Below are 21,468 nucleotides of genomic sequence, written 5' to 3'. Positions count from 1 at the left end.
ATATATATATATATATATATATATATATATATATGACTACAGTATATATTCGCTCATTTTCGCTCCTCCTGTCTTTTTGCTAGGACTCTAAAATTCACTGACAGCTCTGCAAGGTTGGAGCTGTGTGCTGGTAACCATCTATTAAGTGCTGGTGTCCCCTGAGATCCTGAACCTGAATAGCTGGACTGCAGAAACACTCAGAAAGGTTCATTTTATGACTCATAGGGGCACCCTGAGGTCTGTGTACCACTTGTCAAAGTTTCTGCTTTGAATACCAAAGCCATCAAAACATAGCCCTGTTGTCCAAAAGGTATCCTGTTAAAAATGTTGCATTTAACAGGACTTTTTGGAACCTCGTCTGTTTAATGCTTAGCTTAATGAGCCTATAATGAATATCACAGTTTGTAGGTAAGTTTTACTTTTGGTTTAGGAAAGCTTTCTACTTCTTCAAACTGTTGAACTTGTGTAGTTTTGCTGGATCCTTTCTGTATGAAAATTATAGGTTTGTGTTTTATAAGGTAGAAGTAGTTGATTTACAGGAAAAATGTTCTCTTCTGTGTTAAAGTCGAAGTGCATTCTGGCTTTTGTCCTACTGTGGAACAATGAACCTCTTCCCTTCTGGATGGGTCCAGAGGGTTTGAATAGAGATAAATAGACAGATTGAGGATTTGTCTGCAGTAATGTGTTTTCCTTTCAGACATGATAGCAGTGTGAAATCATCTTAGATAAGCGAAACACAATAGATTGATGAACACAACACTTAAGCAATCTCCTTAGAGCAGACAAAGGTGTGTCAGAGTTTCTTTTTGTAGTTCTGCTTTCATGAACATTTTTAAAACATCTTTGATTAACTGGGTTCTGACTGTTTGCTCTGTTTTTAAAATAAAAGAGAAGAGACCATGCAATGGTGGGTAGATCAAACAGCACAGGGGATTAAAAAGTCTAATTTTACCAGTTTTATGTCACATTAGTAATGTAAAAGCAAGGTGCTTGCTAAGAATAGTTTACTCATTGTTAGTTGTTGTAGCTGAAAAGCATGGGTCATGATTAAAAACTTTAAAATACAAGTAAATTGTCTGCATGCAAAGGAAAATTCAAATGGGTAAAATGATGAGCAAACAGATAATGAAACGTTTCATTGGAGATCACAGGGGGACAAATCATATAATCAAAAACTGTTGCTAAAAGGAACAAGTTTATTTTCAATCAGCAGCAGAGTTTAAGATGTCTGGAGGGACTCTACAAAAATACAAACCGAGTTGGCTGACAGAAGGAGTCATGATTCAAAAAGCATGAAAAGTGTAAAAGGAATAGAAGCACTGGAAAAATAAACTTGGATAAGTTCAACCTACCAATTCTATCTGTACACCACGACTCTGTCCTCTGATGTCCTGCACAAACATCACTCCTCATCAACTGAAAGCACATTGAAGCAATAAAAAATGATGACACTATTTCATTTGCTTTGACATGCAGAATCTCAGGTTGAGGAGATTGCCTGGGGCAGTCACGAAAACAGACCAAAACATAACTATTTTCAATACTGGCTCAGTCAGACGCCCATTCTACTGAAGAGTTTTGTGGATTGGGTCCTTTTTTATGTAAGCCTTTCCCACATGGTCCATTACAGCGCAGCCACTGAGCTGTGAGAGTCGGAGCTTTTAAAATGCCAGGGGTATGTCAGAGTGGCCCAGATTGGGTTTTAGGCTCCTGTTGAGTGAGACCCATGGTGGAGTTATTGCCGGTCAGTCTCAGGGTTTTGAAATCATGTCCCTGATGAGCCCTGTTATTACTCAGAGGAAGTAAAACAAACAAACAAACAAAATCTCATTCATTTTTTTTCATTTTATGCTATTCCAGATATTAGCATAAAAGAGATGTTGTGATCTCAAAACTACGACACATTCATACTCAGTGGAAGCTGATTTCAGTGTGTTTTATTTTCCAAAATCTGTCTTATAAGGAATTTTATTCAAGAAATATCAAGACTTAAAAAAACTATTACAACTCATATGTTAATTTGGATTCATACATATATGAGCATGATAGACACTGAGACGATTCCTCCTGGCTCTGACTGGTTGCTTCGGACTGGAAGATGTGTATTTCTGCAGATCTGCAGGACAACAGGGAGGATATAGAAAACAGGTTAAAAGCATAATTTTATTAGTTACCTACTGCAGCCCTAAGGAGATTTAGACTCGTAAAATAAATAATTTTATTTTGGTCTTTTTGTCAGAATTTAAATTTGTAAAATTTTGAAATGATGTTTATATATTCAGACTGCACAGAACAAAGCTGTTGTGTTTGGAGACTTTTTTTTGGTCATTTTTTTATTTTTTTATTTTATCATGAGAAACTAAACTCCCGGCGTATTAAATTCAATAGTTGCTGCATTATAACTGTAGAATCTTCACAAGACTTGAAATATCAAATATATTAGATAAATAACACATTAGATAAATAACACATCCTTTCTAGGACTCTAGTTGAGATCCAAACCAGCAATCTGCAAGTTTTCATTAACTCGTTTGCTTACAGGGAAGAAAAACAGCTTATAACAAATTGTTTCTGGTAATTGTTGGATCCAACCACTGCTTAATATGTTAGGAGACTAATCCTTAAATTAGTTTTCACAATGAACTCTGATTTATTGAATCATTATATATGCCTGCTGCACTCCAAACATAACAGTGAAATGTATGTTGATTATGATGAATCAGCCACTTAAGCTGGCAAAGTAAAGGAATGACATATGATGCCTTCATTCTCCATGGCGTCTTAACACTGTTCATTACACACTCTGTCACAGACAGTAACAGAATGCCTCCTGAGTATTTATACTCTCATCGGAGTCATTTATCTAAAAAGAGTTGGTCCCAAGACAACAAGCAGTATCGAGAAACAATTGTTCACTGTTGGAGGTAACAAAATGAGACACAAATAGTGAAATGGATAAAATGTACACAAAAGAGGAAGAGGAAAGACAAAATAAAATTCAGAAAGGGTCATTTTAATGAGATGGACATTTTAATGTGAGATGGATAAATGAAGAAAATATGGTAAGTAGTAAGAAAGAGGGCTGATGGAGTATCAAAAACATTTAAAATAATTTAAAAACTGAAAAAAATAAACAAATTGCAAAGGAGAACAACACATTCAGAACAAATGAGGAGAAACAACGTAAAGGAAGGAGAAAGCAGAAAAGAAAAAAGGGTGAGATGAAAGCAGAAAGTAGAACAAGGAGATAATAAAGTTTGGAAGAAGTGAGTAGGAGATGAGTTAATAGGTCAGAGTGGAGGTGAGAAATTAGAGAGAATAATGAGTAAGGTGAAGTACATGAGGGTTGGATTGCAAAGGTTAGAGAATGAACTGGAGAAGTAAATGCTACTCATGCAGGTAGACCAAAAAAGGACATAAATAATCGCAGACTTAAAGCACAAACATAATATTTAAAAAGCAGATGGATATTACTCATCTGGAGAGGAGGAAAGCAAATTAAGCATAAAAAAGTAAATATTTAAAAAAGAAATGCCTTAAACTTCATTTTTAAACCTGCTATACTTACTTTAAAAATAACAGGTGAAATGATTTATGTTTTGGTCTTTTAAAACGCAAAGTTAATGACCAGTTTCCATCATTTGTGGCAGTCAAAATGTACCGTGTGTGAGCTCCCCCCCTGCTGGGAGATGAAGCCTTTGACTCAGACTTTGCTGGCTGGTATGCTGCTGACGTTTTTATTTCAGCTGCTCTGCAGTAAAACACAGAGGTGGTTAAGCTCACAGCCATAAAGCACCAAAAACTGAGCCAACAACAATTTTAAAGAGAGTGGAATTTTACAATTATTTTTCCTGTTAGTTCTAAGGACATATATCAATTCTGAAGCAAGCACAGCTATTCTTCAAAGCTTTTGATTTGATGCTGGAAGGATCAGACTGTGTATTAGTTTTAAAATGCCAATTATACTTTTGTTTCTGTGATATGTTGCACTTTGGATTTGATAGTTGTACGAACTATAAGTTCCCATAACTTTATCTTATCTTCAGTCACTCAGATAAAATAGAATAAACCTGTTTTAATGTAGCTTGATACACTAATATAAGGTGTAGGGCATGTCTGAGGTTTAACGGAGACTTCAGTAGAGTGTGATTTTGGATCTTATACCTTCCACCTTCACAGCAGTTAATTTGCTGTCACCTTCATTTCAGTTTAACGGCAAAGCAGTGAAATATATTGGTAACCATTACACATCACAATGCAAATGGTGCAACAGGTTCTGTTGTTTAAGAAAATAACAAAACAGAGGGTTTTTAGAGTGAGATGCTCATACAATATCTCCTTGTCTCTTCAGGTTTTTCTCTTCCTTCTATAGATCCAGTTTTAGGTAGTTTATATGTTTTGAAACTTTTGGAAAACTCAGTAAGCGGGAGGGGAAAAAAATGGTATTCTTAGTCTAAGTTAATATACCTGGAGCATGAACCTTAATAATTCAAGTGAATGAATTTAACGTTGTCTATCTAGGGTGCCCCCTGCTGGTTGGTTGTCACAAAGAGATTAGAGGAGTGGTGATGCAGAAAAAGAATTACAGATTTTAAAATCTTTTCTTTTGTCTTCCTACTGGCTTTTTGGTAAGCTGAATTCACTGAGCAGGATTTGTAGCTGAACTACGGCTTGCAATCAAACAAAATGAGTCTGACTTTTCTTTTTAATTCCATGGGTTTTTTTTTTCTTTTTTTTTTCCCCCAATACGTGAGAAACTGCGTTGAACAATCTTCGTTTCAAAATGATGAATGATCATTCCCTCCAAAAACCTAACAAATGCCTTTCCAACGGAGGCTGAGAGGTGTCCATCCTTGATGCCCTACCACTTTGGAGCTTTTTAATCCCTTTGCTTCCCTTCAAATGCTCAAATTCTCCTCACCCCGTAGCAGACATGGTGACCAGACTGTAGAGATTCTCATAGTGTCCCTTTCACCAGCCAAAAATATTCCCAGTCTGAGTCTGCAGTTCCACTCCCAAACCAAACACCCTGGGAAGGATCCTTCTTTCTCTTTCTGAGTCACCCAGTAATTTACCAGAACTTCCTTGAAACAAAAAAAAAAAGTCTTTCTCTAAAGTACCTGAAGCCCAAGTCTTTGCTTTTGCAACCACCGACACCACAGCCTTTTGTAGCCACTCGGTACCTGTCTGCTTTATAGACAGTTTAATCTATTTTGTAACATTCATTTGAAAATACATTTCTGAATCCTTTGGAACTCCAGTACTTCTTCAAGCAACCAGAAACATATCCTTTCTCAAGCTGCATACATTTCATAATTAAGCCTGTAATGGAATTGCCACTTAATGTGATTTTTTTTTTCAGTGCATTGTATTTTAAGCACATCATTCAGTTAATTTTTTTCTCTTTTTACATATCTGCAGGGCTGGTTATAGAGAAGAGACTTCACTCTCCTTTGTGACAGCCACAGAGCCAACACTGTTTGACTCTGCCTCAAATTAAATCATAATTGTTTATTCAGATAGAATCAATTAAGCACTTTAGCATCTTAAATTGAATTGAAACAAGCTCATCTAAATACATTACCTCATTTTATTAAAGGAAGGATTACTCTTCAGGCGACAAATGGATTTGATTGGTGCCGGGGAGCAGATTACAGTGTAACATTCAATAGCAGGCCATCTTCAGTCAAATGTGTCAAACTTGTTTAGATTGAGAAATGATGACATTTATCTGGAATAAGCAGGAGGTTTGCGGCGGTGAAGTGCAAGAAACTCGGATTATGTAAGAGCTTATTCAGTTAAAAGAAAAATCTAAGGAAATATAAAGTTATTTGTCCCTAGTGTCTCACATTTTCATGCTTTTTGTGTATCAGCAGATGTCAAAGCCTCTTCTCTAAATGTTTTTTCTGTCTCTTTGAAAGGGTAAAAAGAGATTGCACCTTCTCACAATTTAGAACATGTTCATGTATAATTCAGTGAAGCTTTAAAAAGCCATCCTTGCCCTTCCCTTCTGCATTTATAAAGAAAACTCTCAACGTCAAGGTGAGTCAAGGAGGATTTTTTCCTTGTTTAAATTACTGATTACAGCAAAGAACTGAAAAGCTTCACAGAAACTTTGGTTTTTCTAGGAGGTTACTTTTAATGCAAAGTAAAAACTTTGTAATTTTTACTATAGATGTTTTAGTTCATTAATCAATAAACCGTGGACTGTAGGCAGATGTTTGAAGGAAGCAAATCATTCAGCTTTATAATTAGTTTATCAAAACAGAACAGCTTTCATGCTGGAGAAAACGGGAACATTTCAAAACCAATCCTTTGTCTCAAAGGAAATAACAGTTTTATTTTAGTCTGACTGAGGTGAAAAAAAAGAAAAAAAAAACGCTTTTTAACTTATGAAAACGCAAGAAATATAATTAGCGCTAAACTGTAGAGATTAAACTATAAAGGTTACATTAGAGCCTTTATAAGACCTCTTTATTAATTAAACAAACTTTAAACAGTTTGCTGAAGATCTATTACCAGTGTAATTGCAAGATGAACTTCAGAGTACATTAATTTCAATGTGCTTTAGTTTGGCATGTATATCTGCATACAAACCATAACATTATGAGACTAATTTCCAGAGGAACTTCTTAAACTGCTGATTTGACACACGCTGGCCTGTCTCGTCTTTGACTTAAACCCTCTGCAAAGATTTTGGGAAAGTCATTTGGATTAATGAGATAGAACTGGAACTTTTGAAATGTTTGTGTCTTGCTGTAACTTGCTTAAAGTTAAGGAAGCATTTAAACAAACAGGAACATTATACTGACCGTAAACATGATGGTAGTAATTTGTCAGTCTAAAACAAAAAGGTTTCAGTAAAAGTAACTATTTTATTTATTTATTTATTTTTATTCAGGCATAAATAAATGTGATTAATGGCTAATGTTTGATTTTTTTTCTTTGTTTTTTTTTTACATTTTTAAATATGTCCTGGGTTGAATTGCACACTAGGTTTGCTACCTATCTGAAACAATAGCCTAACAGGAAGTGGTGGCTTCAGGCTGTTGATGTTGTAAAGCTACATTCAACAGCAAACCTATAACATTCAGGTCAGGCTAACGTGCTCTCATTCAGATGCAAAGTCAGCACTTTCTGAACAAGACGGTAGTTACTCACATTTGTTATTAGTCGTAAGTTTAAAATGTGGGAAAGGAGGAAGTTTCTGTCCTCACTTAAACCTAAAGACAGTCCATTGGGCCCAACAACTAAACCTGAGCCAAGCCAAACCCTGATAATTACTTTCAAATTATTCAGCTTTGGATAGTTTTACATGATCCAATTTACCTCTAATTTCATGATGTTTTTACTGGTGCTTAGTCAGGGGCTTGGTTTTGCGTATGTCATCCCATAAACCAACGCTTGATGTTTGTTTAAACAAGAGGAGAAAGTAATGAGAATGTTGTGGCTGCACAAATATTCATCAAGTTGTTTTCAGCTGCAGCTCCCTGCTCATCGTTTTCAGACCAAAGAAATGCAGCCTGCAGCCATAGGATGAACAAGCTGAAGGAAGTGGGCTGATTATAGGTAACAGGTTGCCATAGTAGCCTGTGTCACCGGGTGCAAAGTACAATTACTGTGTGAACCACAGTGGTATTATTCGACAAAGGTTACTGGAGAGAAGACAACCTTTCTGAAATGTTATATAAATGAACATCCATCTGCAGGATTGAAAATGCTAACGTAAAGGGAGATGTATCTTCACTAGAAACAAATCTTATGTCAAGAAAAGACAATTATGGAATAAGTCTATATTATGCAATTTCAGTCCTGGACATATATTGAGACATTACTTCTGGGAGACAAAATTCATAATAGAGTCAGTCTTGTACAGGTTTTCCTTGCTCTCAACAGGTGAGACAAATTTTCTGCATAAAACCGCTTTTCATTTGGTTTGTCAATGCTAGTGCCTAACTTCTCGTTAAATATTTCAGTAAGATGCAATAAAAAAAAGCAGGTTCGTTGATTTTAATTTGATGCATTTAATTCTCAGTGTTAAAACGCTTCATTTTGAGCCTTCCTTTTATTTTATCTGCAGCAAAGAAATCCCAAAGTTTCTTAAACTGCTGGAAATCAAAAGAGTTTTTCCATTTTCCTCTGTTGAATGTTGTTATAATGGGAAACAAATAACCATCCACCCCCGCCCACACAGACTCTTCTTGTCCAATATCCCAGCCTGATTTATCTTTCAACTTGGTGTACCGTAGTCAGTAAGCTTGTGGTTGCCACGTTTTTTTCAATCTGTTGGTCCATCACTTTCTCTCTCTCATCCTCTCATTATATTCACAAGCCAACTTTTTTTCATTATGTCAGTACCTGTTGAGGTCACAGTAGAATTTCTTCCGAATGTCTTGGAAAGTAATATTCATATGCCAGCTTCACACTGTAATCAAAAGCAGACTGAGGTCATTACTGTAGCTGTTAGTTGGAGACAACATTTTTAGAGTTAAAAAGAAAACATTTCAGTTTGAACTTAGTTCTACAAGATCTGTGTGGGCATCAGTCTGCTCAGAAAGTTTTACCACAGATAGATAATAATTTAATTGTGAAAGTCAGAGTAGGGATCAACTGAATCTGGTGAAAAAAACAGTTTCTTGCAAATGTGCAATGCCTTGCCTTGCAAATGTTCCTGTGAGTTGAATTTTCAATGTAATGTTACTTAAATGTACATTAAAGCATTTTATGCTTCAGACCAAGCTAAAACAGCACATGAACATGAAGAAAAATTGTACATAGTCTTCAACTTTTCTTATAATTAAAATTTGAGAAGTGCAACATGCATTTGTTTTGAGTTCCCTTGAGTTTATGCTTTGTAGAAACACTTTTTACTGCAGTTTTGGTGTATGTCTCTACTAGCTTTGCACATCTACAGATCTGGTCTCTGTTCCCCCTTCTTCAAAAATAACAAAATACTTGTGTTTGTTTTCTCTTACTTTAATATTAATTTCCTGAAAAATTCTGCTCCAGGTTGATCCTGATATGGGGTTAAACATGGTTTTGTTGTGCAAATGTATGAATGTTTATATGAAGCAGTATTGCTGAGCATGTGACCCAAAGCATTTGGTGATTCCTACAGTTAGTTTTGAGATTTGACTGCTGATAATGAAGTTCATACTTTACTACTTTACTAATATTTGTATTTATATTACATCTTAGTTTTACTACTATAAGTATTTAATCTATTGTACTGGACATAAAATATAAAAATATTATTGGTGTACTATAGTCGGTTATTTAACATCGTCTGTCTCCTTTAACGACAGACAGGTTGAAAAATCTAAGGTTTTTCAACCTTAGATTTAAGGTTGAAAAAGTTTGAGAAACAATGGTAAAAAGAAAAAAAAAACATTTTATTGTAAGTTATATTTATGCACATCAGGTTTGCTTTTTCTCCTGTTGTTATTGAAAAATGATCTACAATATATCACAAACTCAGATGTACACACCCATTCTGAAGTCTTTCCTGCCTGCTGTCTGATGACTCCTCTTGGTGAAAACTAACCTTGGTTTTCCTTTCTCTGCTCCTCCCTTTCTTTCTCCTGGCCCCTCCCTTTCTTTCTCCTGGCCCCTCCCTCTATAACAACCATCCTCAATTACTCCTTTAATCTTGTGTTTTGTGCATCTTTTTTTTTTCCATTTCTTGGTACATCATCACATTTTATTATTATTCTTTTGTCACATTATTGTTTCTACATTTGTTTTTTGTTTAATTGCCATTTTCTGACACTTTCCATTATTGGGTCCACTTTATTTTCATGTCCTTCCTTCATTCTGATTGTTTTATAAAACATTTTCTTCATTGTTTTCCCTTATTTATACCTTTCTTTTTTGCATCATCTTACCTGTCATTTATTTTTCTTATCCCTTATTGGTATTGCACTTTTAATTTCAATTTTTCATCTCTTTTGGTTTGATCCACATTCTCCTTTACTTTTCCTCTTCTTCCCTCTCCTTTTTCTCCAGTGGCTGCTCCTCTGCCTCCAAGCTGTTGCTCTGGTTCTGCAACACCAGACCAGTGCCTGTCTAGCTGCTGTATTTCTAGGGAACCTCAAGGTTCTGTCAAGTGAGTCTGTCAACCTTGCACACCGTGACACAAGCAATGAAACTTACAATTTCCAGATGCATCTCATTAACTTTGGTGCCTTCTAAAAGTGTCTTTATTCTAGTAATTTTATTCATAAAAGAAAACTCATAGCGTTCAAATTTTTGTGTCTTTTGATTACGATAAGTTTTGCTTAACACTAATCTGTAAGTTAAAATTGTCCAGCAGACAAGACACAAAATTCACAAAAGAGGCAAAAAAGAAGAAGAAAATACTGGTTGTTCAAATATCTGTATTCAAGCATATTAATGGAAAGTTGAGTGGATGGAAAAAGTGTGGCTAAAAAAGGTCCAGAAAAACAGGAATAGCTAAATGTCAGGTTTTAGTTATTTGCTGTAACCCAGAATAATCAAAATTAAAACTATCCATCTGGATTAACACTGACAGATGTTACCCAAGCCTTTTGAATTTTAGCCATGTCCAGAATGTTGCTTAATTTGACAAGTTTGTGTGATTTGATAAAACATTTAAAAAAATGTATGAAAACTCATTAGATTATTCTATGATTTCCCTTTCACATTATGCAAAAGATGACATTGTGTTGCAGTTTTGGCAACATTCTTATATGTTACTATTCCTACCATGTCTTTATATATTTTATTTATTATAAATAAATACTGTAGCCATATACAAAGCCATACATCATCATGCAACAAAAAAATCAATTATGATCAACTGTTTTCTATGCACTTAGTATCCCCTTCATTCATCTTATCGGACTCCAGGCTTCAATTTAAGACGTTTAATTAAAAGTTTACAACCAAACCATTTGTTGAGGATCTTTCTTGTAAATTATATTAAATAAATAATTCATTAGAATTTTTTTTTTCACAAGATGTTTGCTGAAAACTTGCTAGAATATATAATTTCAAGTAGGAAGCTAATTTAGTTATGGTAACAGTATCCACGGTTTAAAATATAGGGTTGTGCATGGCTTCAGGACATTTCAGAACAGGGAGTGTATTTTCCTGAAAACCCAGATGGGGTATATTACTTCTAATGTTAGATAGTACTTAGGTATTACTGAATGTGTATTATCATCTCTTGGGATCTTGGTTGAGGTGACGGAAGACTGACAGACAGAAGAGCAAGCTGAGCCGAAATGAAAAGTGGTCCATTTACTGGTCGAGGCAGTTCTACTCTGAACTGGTCACAACCTGTTCAAAGTGAGAGGGCAGAAAATGTAAAATTGCTAGAAGGTACAAAGTCAGTCGTTTTGAAGAAAATCGTAGTAGAGGTGAAGCTCCTCCTCATCTTAACGTGTCTGAATGATTTAGGAGTCTGAGAAACCTTGCAAAACGCTCCAAGAATCACTTGAGAAAAACAAAACTTGTCACCATTAATATTCGACAGCAGTTAGTTTGAACATTTACTGCCAGGGCATTTATTAGCATGTGAGGCATTTAGAGTTATTTAAATAAAAGGATTCAGGGAAGACTGCTGCAGCAGTTATTATAGATTCATCAATATGTAACAATTTATTTAGACTACAATGAGGACAATGATCACATTTTATGACGTCAATATGTTTTTGTGCTTACAATTTCTCAAATTAGATCATGTTGTTGTCCAATATATACTTTTTACAAAAGAAATCATGGCAAAATGTGTAAATTAATTTGGATAAAGCCGCTATAAATAATGCTAACTGATTAACTTTAACAGAATGGATGGAGCTGCCACATCAGATGGATGAAAAACACTGAAAATATTTTATATTGTGATTTATGATAATTGCAGAAGGTAGAGAAGCAAGACATTTACAGGACATGCAGCTCGCAGCTTGATTTCAATTGAGAGGGCGATAAAACAGTGAAACTGAGAAGGATGCTAAAGAGAATGAGGGAGGTTTCAAGCAATGGAAGGGAATCTTGTTACTGTCCCTCCTCTGTCCACTTTGTCCACTTAAATCTCCTTGGACCCCTCTGGTGCACTTGTGGCTACACTGGCAAGATACTTGGTTCTAATTACATCACTACTCAACACTGTTTGTCTCCCTGGAGGGCTTTACAGGCTGCAAGACATCAAGAAACACACTCATACACACAAAAGTACACACACACACATTGGAGAACTAATTTTGTCACATTTGTGTTCATTAAAACAATCTTCTTATAGAGAAAAATAATTTCAAGATTATTTTTTACCAGGTTTACGACAACCAGAAAAACTCATCATTATAAAAAGTACATATCTGTTACGGTCACATGTTTACATGCAATATTTTTGGGCATGGATGTCCCAATAGGAAGTTTGTTCATGACAATATTGGTGGCAAACGAATCACCCTGTTTGGAGTGGGGTGACGGTACAACAAACAACTTTTTGAATTTTAAAAACAAAAATTGTTTTCATGAAAAATACTGTTAATATTTTACATAGTGTCAAATATACAGTTTCATAATTTTTACATTAAAATATCGTTGAAAATTCAGTAACTCAATGCACTATGTTAAACACATATAGATTAATTACACACAGATTGGTGTTTTATTCCTGTTAATTATGATGATTTTGTGCTTACAACTAATAAAAGCATTACCAGAACAATAAAAACACTATTTTAATAAAGAAGTGTTGACTTAGTGAAAAAATACCTAAAGTACCTACTTAAAATTATTTTTAAAAGTCACATTTGATCCATTAACATCCTCATCAAAACACATATTATTTTTTTAAATATGATTATAAACATACATCTCCACTAATATTTGGCATAAGAGTTTTTTTTTTTTTTTTTTTTTTACAAAGCATTGATGACTGTGCAAATTCCTAAAAGTACAGATGATACAAGGTGATACTTGTTTTATTTAGATAAAATAAAAAGTGTACAACTTTGTAATTTCTGCATTCCTGCTCTTGATATTTTTTTTATTTATTTTATTTATTTATTTTTTTTTTCCTAGATTATCTCTATGTTTAGTTTGTCAATAAACAAAAGATGCTGACAAGTTTTAGTTGTGGAACTTTAACATAGCTTGTTGCAGACTCTAGCGCCATTTTAAGAGCTATAAGTGTGAATGTTGTCATAGCTCTTTAAATGGTACTGCAGTATGCATTCAGATAATCATCTGCCTGAAATCGACCTCCTTCACTGGAAGATATCGCAACAGCATGCTCCAACCAGCAGCTGAACTGTGTTTGCTGCTGAAGATGCACCTTCCAGGAAGTTCTTCAGACATTTTTTTACTGCTATTGTGATGCTGTTGTTCATTCTTCAATAAGTAAAGGTCTTATATTTCCGCACGTTTTGAGCAAAGAGTTGCTGGACTCACTTTATTGATCATTTTAGTTCCAAGAATGTGAGAAAAAAAGCAATCATGTCAGTCAGAACTTTCTCTTCTGTGGGTAGCCTCTTTTCATGTTGACCTTTGTGCCAAAACCGTAAACTCTCAGAATCAAAATAATAATCTGACATAATGTTTGACAGAGGTTAGCATGGCCGCCACTAGTGATAATCTCTCATCAAAAGACCTGTCAGTGAATGCAGTCACTCAGTTTTTTGATTTATTTGTTGCGGAAGTCGACTGTCTTGGCTGAGGTTTGTGTTTCTCCATTGCATAAAATCCCTTTGAACTACATTGTCTGGTAACATGTTCATATCCTCTGAAGGTTTCTGCATTTAGTCACATTACAACCAGAAGCCTGAGTGTTTTTAATTATGCCTTTTTGTGTGAGACCAACAGTAGCAACATGTTTATGGAGCAGGAGGAAAGTGATACATTACATGGTTCAAAATGTTTTGCAAGAAAATATAAAAAAATGTGACATCCAGTTCAACCATTTTTATTCTGATATAACTGAATGAAATCTATTGCAGTGTATTATGTTCTAAAGTAATCGAATTAGTAAAAAGAGTTCAGATGCCAGTACCTTCATCTCAGCTCTAAATATGCCATGGAGAACTGTTAATGTCATCATTTTAAAATTAAGAATGTATTGCATAACTGCAAACTGTCCATCAAAACTGATAGGTTGAACAAGCTTTGATTAAGCCCCTTCTCCTCGGCTTGGCTGTAACCGGTTGTTCCCCAATCTGCCCTGGTCGGATTCGTCCCGTTTGCAAATACTTCACTGTTTGCCCCTGTATTCTGGAACCACCTCGGCAGTGGCACGAGCCAGGCCAACCTGAGTATTACATGCAAGTGATTTGATTGGCACCAGACTGCATTTGTTGATTGGCCCATGGACTTACGTCACTGCATGAGTCCAGGCCTAAATCTAATTGAGAAAATTGCTGCTTACAGATGCTCTCCACCCAGTTTGACTGAGGTGGAGTTTGATTTGCTTAAAGGAATTGGTAAAAACATCAATCCCCATGCATGAACAGATTGTAGAAACCTTTCCCAAGAAACCTGCTGCTATAAATCCAGTGAAAAGTGGTTTTACAAAGTACTAACTTGGAGGCTGAATGCTTTTTAGAACATGTACTTATATTTTGTAAAAAAAAAATTGGAAACAGTGTTTCCAGGAGAAAACATTGTATGGTTGTATGGTTCTGCTGCAGTAGCTGTATTCTGTGTGCAAATCACTTCCATTTGCAAGTAGTCTTGGATCTTTTCCTGTTACATAAAACAAATGATGTCAGAAGGGTCATGTGGATGATGGCATTTATTGCTGTAGTGTTTCTTTTTCATATCTGAAAAGCCAGTAAGCCAGTTACTCCATGTGTTCTTTACTTAGCCTTTCTGTGCACCCTGTTGTTCTCAGGTTAAATTGTGTTTGTGTTTAATAGGTGTGTGTGTGTGCGCGTGTGTGTGTGTTTCCAGCTGTTTCTACTGCTCCGCTGTGTGTTTTAGCTGCTGTTCAAACATTCAGTGAACTCTGGAGGAGATGTTCTGAATTGTGGTGTGTTTTCATTTTTACAGGCCACCCATGTTTGGTGTTATTACTGCTTGTGTTTATGGGAAAATAATTTTTTGAAAGTCTGTTATTATTGGCTATTTTAATTTGTAAAATAAAATTAAAAACGTGAGTCTTCAACTCAGTCTGACACACCAACTTATTGTGAAGAAAAACACAAATTCATCTTAATGTGCCCGCAATGTGTTGGGTACATTAAACAGTATGGACCTGCTGTTCAAAAGGCATTAGCTTGATGATGTCCAGAGGTTTTGCACTGATCCAAATTTTGTGTGCAATTTCTGATCTCCACTTTTTTTCTGCCAAGACAGACTTGGGCCGACACTGATTTCAGACACATCACACAAAACATTACACTCTTTATTAATCCAAAAACTGAAATATGGATTTCCAAAGAAGATTTTGTATTAGTTTTGAGCTGGAGCAAAGAATCATATAAAACAGGAGTTAATTATTCCAGTTTTTGGGAGCCCAGTGCCCTGCCAGTTTTAGACGCATCTGTGGTCCAACACTAATCAGTCCCAGCACACAAAAAACATTCTGTTTTTTGAATTTAAAATAAAATTGTCAGCAATTTATCTTTGTGCTGGCATGTGCTTTATTTTATCACCTATTTTGTAGAAGAAGACCTTCTAGCCAACTTGACCTTCCCTGAAAGCTCTGGCCAAACTTCAGTAGGTTCTGCTGTGGTTGCTGGAACAGACTGGTCTTCTACATTAAATCCTGATCCTATGAATTCAAATTACTTTTAAACCTGTCATTGGATCTGGTGCCAACAGTGCATTCTAAACATGTGCATTGATCATCAAGAGAGTTGCCCTCAATCAGTAACCACATTAAAGTGGTCAGGAAGGATTTTCACTTCCTAATTGAATTGACTCGCTGTGTGGGCCGCTGTCTCTTCACCTCTGCGTCACACCAGTCTCCCGTTTCTTTGTTCCTCTCTCCATCTTTCCCTCTGTCTTTTTTTAGAAGAAAATGCAGCTTCACTAAGATGAAAACAACAATTACTATAAACAAGATGGATGCATCTGGCCCACACATGCATACACACACACTATAAAGTCTGCATAAACAGCCTGTAAGTGGTTTACCACAGCCACATGTGCATGTCTGTGTCCAACATCCTTGGTTCAACTTGGCATCTGTTGCCGCAGTGGTTTAATATTCTAAATCATGCATTTTTTTAACCTAACTTCTAAACCATTCCAAGATGTAATGTAAGAATAAAAAATGTAAGAATATGTTTGGATATGAAGCATGTCACCCCTAAGCTCAGCCCTTTTGCCTGTGTGCTTGTGTGTACTCAGAATCAAGGTTTTTTTAGTGAATTGTGGGACTTTGCCAATGTATTCTGCAGTTTCTAATACATATTCATATTATTGAGTATAATATTGATTTTAGCTTACTTCATGTCACCAGCTATTATTATTAAGGTTGAGCTGTTATTTAAGGTGCTTGTTTGTAGAGGCAGAGTTGAATGCCTTCCCTTTTTTGATGAGCCTTCCAGTGTGCTGACATTTTCTGAATTGCATTCAAAATCATGCTAAATTCTCAAGTTAGTATGCTTTATTTACTTAGTAGATCTTTGAGCAGCTCTCATGCAGTTTCCATATTGTGGGATTAAGGGAGATTATGATCTCTGGCATTGCTGTGGGAATGTAAAATGACTTTGCAAAACTACAGTAAGCAGCAGTAACAGTTACAAACAGTCCTAATCCTAGCCATTTTCTTGTAGACAGGTAACTTTACATTTTACTGCTGTCAAATGTAAGGGACTCCTGTTCAGTCATTTTCCTAATTGTATTGTCGTGGATTTAATATGCAAACTGGGGCCCATAGACTCAGGGATGAAGCTCCCCTGGGTGTCATGCAACTTCGAGGAGTGTTATATATTCTGACGCTGGCCTGAATATCCTGAGAAAATTTAAAGCTGATTTAAGTGTTTGCAACTATACAGCTTAAAAATGTGCTTGGGATATTTTACTTTAAAATCATATATTAGCAGCAAGGGTGTTCAGCAAATGTATTCTGTTTTTCCTAGGATCTACATGGCTTAACAGGAAAACTGAGAGATGAAACCGGTTCACATAAATACAAAAATTCATTCCTTCATATGCCAAATGTTGTTTTTTTCTGGTAATGAGGTTAAAATATATGAATTGCTTAACACTTTGGGATCTTGTATTATTTTGTGATCTTTTGCTTAGACTGACAAATATTAAGTCTATTTTTTTAAGTAATTTTGAACATTTGTTTCATATCCATGGCTTCTTAAATGTACTACAGGATATTAAATATTTTAAATCCCTGTGAAGCATAGTCACATTTCTGCCTTCTTCCTCTTTCTTTTCCTAATTATTATGTATTATTTTTTATCAAATCTCTTAGACATTAAATTACATTTTATTTCCAGCACCTGCTGTTATTAACCACAGCTAGAACATCATTTTGGTGGAGTTTGATGTGGTAAACCAAAATGTGTTTAAAGTCTGGAATTCTTTGAACTTTCCATCATGGAGTCCTGGCGGGAATATCAAACAAAGCCTTTCGCCAAAAATAAAGCTGTGGCCTGTGTGGTTGGCACTACTGTGATTAGCAATTAGGCAGCAGAGACAAAGAAACCTGAGCTCAAATCCTGTGCAGTTTCTTGGATCCTTCTTAGCTTCACAAAATGATATGCAGCAAAAAGGCAGATTTTGTTTACCCCTTCCTTTACTGTTTTTTTTTTATATATATATATTTCTTTATTCTTGGTTACACACAATTCTTTTCCTTGTTTTGCTGACTCACAAATTCAGAAAGCCAGTACATAAAACCTGTACTCACACACATATTGACTTTCTCTGAGGTTTCATTCATGATTACTCTGCATCTGTTTATGCAGGCCTGTTTATTTTCTTCTTTCTGAGCTTCATGTAAATATGAACTTATTCTGCCTCGTCTCACGGGACTCCACACTGCAGGGACGTCATTTTTCCTTCCTGCCAGGTATAGAGCTCAGCTTGGCAGGAAATTTTCTACTTTCCCTTCTATATTATTCATGTTGCCTCAGTAAGAGATGTGTGGTGTGTGAACAGGCAGAGACCCTTATATAGTGGAGCATTTGGTGTCCAAGGAGGTTTATAAAGAACAAAGGCAAAAATAGGTCCCTCTGTATCTATCCAATGTTACCTAAAGTAAAACATCTGATTAAAGGTAAGAAAGGTTTGAAAACATAGTCAATTAACCAGCCAGTAATTGGACATAATTCAGTCAGCGATTAGATGCTTTGTACTTAATTTTCAAGCATTAAAAATTAGATATTATCTAGAGTGCCTCTTAAAATGACAAGTCGTTGTCATTTTAAACCTTAAAACTACATATTTTTCCTATAACTGTTAATTTAAAAAAAAAAACTAATAGCTTGAAATATTTCATTTCATGATCTCTATAAAGTATAATAAAAATGAAGTTCTGCAATGACTCGCAAGAAATATTGCATTTTTATGCAATATTCACATTTTTTGAGATGTGCCTGTGTATACTGACTCTGTAATTCTGATCATTGACCCTATTTAACTATTTTGCATAGTTAATAAATGAGCAATTTTTAAGCAAGCATTGTTGGTAAGACAAGTGTTTATACAGTGCATTTGGTTCAAAGGTGTTTTGCCTTTGAACTGCAGTCTGAAGAACTCACAACTGTCCTTAGTCCTCTCTCAACCCATCTAGCATATGTGTGCAATTTAGAGGTGTGGATGTATTTCTGCAGTAGCAGAAAGTGTGGTATGTGTGTTTCTATAAGAAGCTTTCTAATCATCAGCCGAAAAGCGCATAAGCAACGTGAAATCATATTCCTTTTGTTTTCCTTTTTTTTGTTTTGGGAAAACATGGATTGTTTCCATCAGGTCCTTGTGAGACTCTTGCTGTTGCAACCAGAGCAGCGGTAGAACTTCTTTGTGTTGCTAAAAACATCACAGTAAATCAGGATTCTTGGAGTATTGTCAGTCTAGTGTGGGCATGATCAGGTTGAGTGGCAGCTGTATAACATGGACCCAGATGTCCTGCCTCCATGGTAATACACACCTAAGTCAAATAATCACCTCACTGGATTTCAGAACTTGACTGAGGAAGTCATTCAGCCATTTGATGTTGGTGTGCTTTATCAGGGACACATCTAAAAGTTACAGGACGCTGGCCTTTGAGGATTGAAGTTGCAGACCCCTGACATGGTGCAATGTTAATCCAATATGAAGGTGCCCTAATGCAGTACTATTTGCCTGTTAGACTTAAAAAAATTAGAAGTCCATCTTTAGAATCTTACAAACTTTACTTTTTAAACCATGCTGCGTTGATAGTTCTTTGGGAAATAGAAGTCATTTTCTGTCCTATTAAAGGAAAATTATCACACAAGTTCATCTAGAAATAAGTGAGAAAATGATGCTGTAGAAGTAGTTTGTGTAGTGTATTTAGTTCTAACTGCTGTAATATTTAACATTTTATGAAACAGAAAGATACCATTTTGATTTGTTTCTTGTTTAAATCTAATGAAGGGCAGAAAAATAAACATTTAAAGAGCTTACCAAGTAATTAACTCTAAAAAAGAAGCATCAAGACTCTTAATTAACCACGATCACCAAATCTGATTTGTACATTTCCTGAGCTTGTGTTCCACCAGGCAGAGGAATCAAATGAATAAAGCAGATCTAGTTTGTGACCCATTTAGCCATTTTTTTTTCTCAGCAAATGGTAAATGACTCTTACAGGAATCCCTTTACAAATGTTAAGCAAACACAATTGTCCTTTAAACCTTTGTTTTGTTTTGTTTCCACGTACCAAGCTATAAGTTTTATAAATGTCTAAATGGATTAAAAAGATCAACTTGCTTCCAACTGCTTCAAGTTAGGTATTTTTCCAATGTATCTGAGCAGTGAAAACTGTATACAACATTTTGGTTGAAGGGAGTAGAGACCAAAAGAACCAAGCCTGTCAGCATAATGCTCACAGACTATCTGGTACATGGGGGATCATTGTTCAGACACAAAAACAAATTTTGGTTTGTGGACTTTATCAAATATGAAATATTTACTAGCACACAACCAAATCAAGTTTACAGTAGGATTAACTCACTTTGTCATTCTGGGGATTATGTGTACTTAAATAGAGGAAAGATCCAGTGACACCAAACATGTCATTGATTTATAAAATTCTTTTGGTTGTGTTCGAGACAAGAGCACAAACAATGGATTGTTGTTTATAGAGAAAACCAAGTCATTCCTGTTCTAATTCTGAAAGTTTCTTTCATATAAAACCAGATATATTTACCAAAAGTTGCAATCTTTATTTTTTATCTATACAAAGAAGCAGCAGAATGATGGCATCATGAAGAAAGATGCTTACTCCAGATGAGAACCAAAACAATTTCGGAAGCAAGTGGGAACAAAACTCTTTCTTCAACATCCATTGTAATTATATTCAGAGCTTATAATCGACGGAGTAATGAACCTATCAGATTCAAACATCAAGTCCTTCCAGTGATAATGAGCTCAAACCGTGCAAAGCTTGAAAAACAAAATATAAAGGACTACTAACTTCTCAGACCTGTGTTAAATTACACAAATTATAGACAGAACATTTGAGCTGATAAAAATAATAATCAAAATTAATGAACGGTAACCTTAACTACACTGATATAAAATTGAATAAATTAACATAAAATACGCTAGTTTGCATGTTCTCCCTGTGCATGTGTGGGTTTTCTCCGGGTACTCCGGTTTCCTCCCACAGTCCAAAAACATGACTGTCAGGTTAATTGGCCTCTCCAAATTGCCCCTAGGAGTGAGTGTGTGTATGCATGGTTGTTTGTCTCTGTGTTGCCCTGCGACAGACTGGCGACCTGTCCAGGGTGACCCCGCCTCTCGCCCGGAACGTTAGCTGGAGATAGACACTAGCCCTCCCGACCCGATTAAGGGACAAGGGTGTAAAGAAAATGGATGGATGGATGGATGGATGGATGGATGGATGGATAAAATACGCTAGTACAAAGTAAACTGTGCTAAGATAAAATAAACTAAGATCAGATAACAACTTAGCTAGGTTTAAATATGATAAGCAAAACTCAGGTAAGCTGAGTTCAAATGAACAAAACCAAATTATAAGAGGAGTTAAAATCAATTGAAATTAACTGAATTAAGAAACAAAAAATAGGATGAGATGACAACAACATCACGCAGAACAAATACAGTACAAAAAGGAAAACATAAATTAGGAAAAGGCTGAACAAAGCGCTGCCTAGAGAAAGTTATACCTTTGTAAAATTAATATGATAATATCTCTGTGTTGTTACTCAAACCACATAACTTGTGAAAAGATGTCTTTTGGACAGATGAGGGCAAAGTTGAGATGTTTGACTGTAACGCACAGCAGCATGTTTGGAGAAACCCAAACACCGCATGTCAGGACAAACACCTCATACCAAC

At 35.6% G+C, this 21,468-nt stretch overlaps 1 protein-coding gene across 2 annotated transcripts in view; it reads left to right on the top strand.

Moving 5' to 3' along the window:
- htr4 (5-hydroxytryptamine receptor 4) overlaps nucleotides 1-21,468 on the top strand; it is a 70,066-nt gene that overhangs the window by 33,062 nt on the left and 15,536 nt on the right. The window contains exon 5 of one of the 2 annotated variants that reach the window (XM_015047689.1): nucleotides 10,006-10,105. The exons of the other annotated variant lie outside the window; for it this stretch is intronic. Within the exon in view, the coding sequence (XP_014903175.1) occupies nucleotides 10,006-10,069 (64 nt within the window). The 3' untranslated portion in view covers nucleotides 10,070-10,105. The remainder of the gene's footprint in view (nucleotides 1-10,005; nucleotides 10,106-21,468) is intronic. 2 annotated transcript variants of the gene reach the window in all.

Source organism: Poecilia latipinna, unplaced genomic scaffold, assembly GCF_001443285.1.
Source record: "Poecilia latipinna isolate Pla-1442-1.1 unplaced genomic scaffold, P_latipinna-1.0 Scaffold839, whole genome shotgun sequence".
Taxonomy (NCBI): Eukaryota; Metazoa; Chordata; class Actinopteri; order Cyprinodontiformes; family Poeciliidae; genus Poecilia; species Poecilia latipinna.
This window is presented reverse-complemented; position numbering and strand designations above follow the sequence as displayed.